Source organism: Myotis daubentonii, chromosome 11, assembly GCF_963259705.1.
Source record: "Myotis daubentonii chromosome 11, mMyoDau2.1, whole genome shotgun sequence".
NCBI lineage: Eukaryota > Metazoa > Chordata > Mammalia > Chiroptera > Vespertilionidae > Myotis > Myotis daubentonii.
In genome coordinates, this window is record NC_081850.1 from 82,188,127 (window position 1) to 82,189,783 (window position 1,657).

Below are 1,657 nucleotides of genomic sequence, written 5' to 3' on the forward strand. Positions count from 1 at the left end.
AGGCAAGGTGCCTGCCCGTGAGGGGGTCTGTGTAAGAGTGAAGTCGTGTAGAGAGAACGGGGCACTTCTGGGAAGAGACCAGTGACCAGTACCGACGGGGAGAGAAACATCAGAGAACCCTGAGCAGAGATGGGACGGCTCCCGGGTTCTCGTCGGTCGGGGGGCCGGCGCCTGCTCCCCCTCAGCTCCGGGCCGAGGGTGCCAGGTTTGCTCTGAGGCACAGCCGGACGGGGCTGGTGCGAACCTGGAGGAAGGGACAGACACAGACCCTGTTATTAAAACACGAATAACTCGCCAGCGGGCAAGGCGGAGCACAGGGTGCCGGCCGCTCGGGCACAGACGGTGCTCCAGGAGGAGCCGGGGAGAGAGCCAGCCTATGGGACCCGCACACACGCCTCCCGCCCTCCTCCGCCCCCACGGCTCCCAGGCACGTGCCACGTGGCCAAACCGCCCGGACGGCCCTCGCCCGCCGCACCCGGCACTCCCTTCTCACAGGCGCCAGTGCCCTTCCCCGGCCATGGCTCCGGGACCTGCAGGGCGTCCGGGCGGGACGAGCGGCAGCTGGAGGTCGGACATGCAGACGGGGCCCCGGCTGCCCGGCCGCGCCGCCCTCTGGGCCCCCGTGGTCCTGGCCCTCGGCCTGGGCCTGGCCAGCGCCCAGAGGACCCTGGAGGAGGTGCCCGTGCAGCCCGGCTTTGACGTCCAGAAGGTAACGCTGACACGGCCCAGGCTCAGCCCGGGGACCAGGGAGACTCTCCCCGCCCTGCACTCGGCCAGGGCACACGACCCAGCGGGCACGGCGTGGACTGAGTACAGGAGGGGCTACAGGAGGGGGGAGCGGAGGGGGGCAGTGAGGCCTGAGAGGGAGGCTGACCACACCCCGCTCCCACCTGGGCCACGGGCACCCACCAATCCCCCATCCATCCCCCGGGACTGGAGGCTGCGGACCCTCCCCACCTGCACCTGCACCCACAGGTGGCCGGGCGCTGGCTGACCCTCCGGCTGGCCTCCAGCCGGGCACACCTGGTCTCCCCCGACGACCCCCTGAGGCTGGCTCTGCGTTCCATCGAGACGCGGGACGGGGACCTGGAGTTCGTCTTGTTCTGGACGTAAGCGTGGCCCCCGCAGGTCCCGAGGGTGGGGTGCTGGGGGGCCTCCCAAGATGCTGGCATCAGCACTGAGCTGGGGCTGGAGACGCTGCCCTGAGCAGGCTCAGGCGACCCTTAGGCTCCGAAGCTCTGAGGGAGGGCGGGCGGGAGAGACCACACCAGCCGTCTCACGGCTCAGCCCGTCCTGCCCATCAGCTGGGTCCCGGGCGGGCGGGCGGGCCGGCGGCACCGGTTGGGTCCTCATGGAAGAGCTGGTGACCCGGGACACGTGTGCTGACCCAGCGATACCGCAGCCGCGCCCGTGGCGTCAAAGACCGTCATGGCCGCGTCCTTGCCGGGGCTCAGCCCCAGATGCCTGTCTGTGGGCGCGCAGCCCACCCCAACCATTAGCAACTGCAGGCCCCGGGGCGGGGGCCACGGGCGGGGGACAAGGGCGGGGGATGTGGGGGGCCTACAGGGGTGTTCTGTGCACGGAGCCAGGAGATGTGGATGCCCGAGACCTGAGGTCCGCCCGGGGACAGACAGGGTCCAGCAACCCCGGGGGTTTC

The 1,657-nt window shown here is 70.9% G+C and overlaps 1 protein-coding gene across 1 annotated transcript in view; it reads left to right on the plus strand.

Annotated features, from left to right (window-relative positions):
- The first annotated feature begins 478 nt into the window (after positions 1-478).
- The window catches only part of LOC132212837 (lipocalin), a 7,261-nt gene continuing 6,082 nt past the window's right edge, over positions 479-1,657 (plus strand). The window contains exons 1-2 of the mRNA XM_059658822.1: positions 479-709; positions 976-1,109. Coding sequence (XP_059514805.1) covers positions 518-709; positions 976-1,109 — 326 coding nt within the window. The 5' untranslated portion in view covers positions 479-517. The remainder of the gene's footprint in view (positions 710-975; positions 1,110-1,657) is intronic.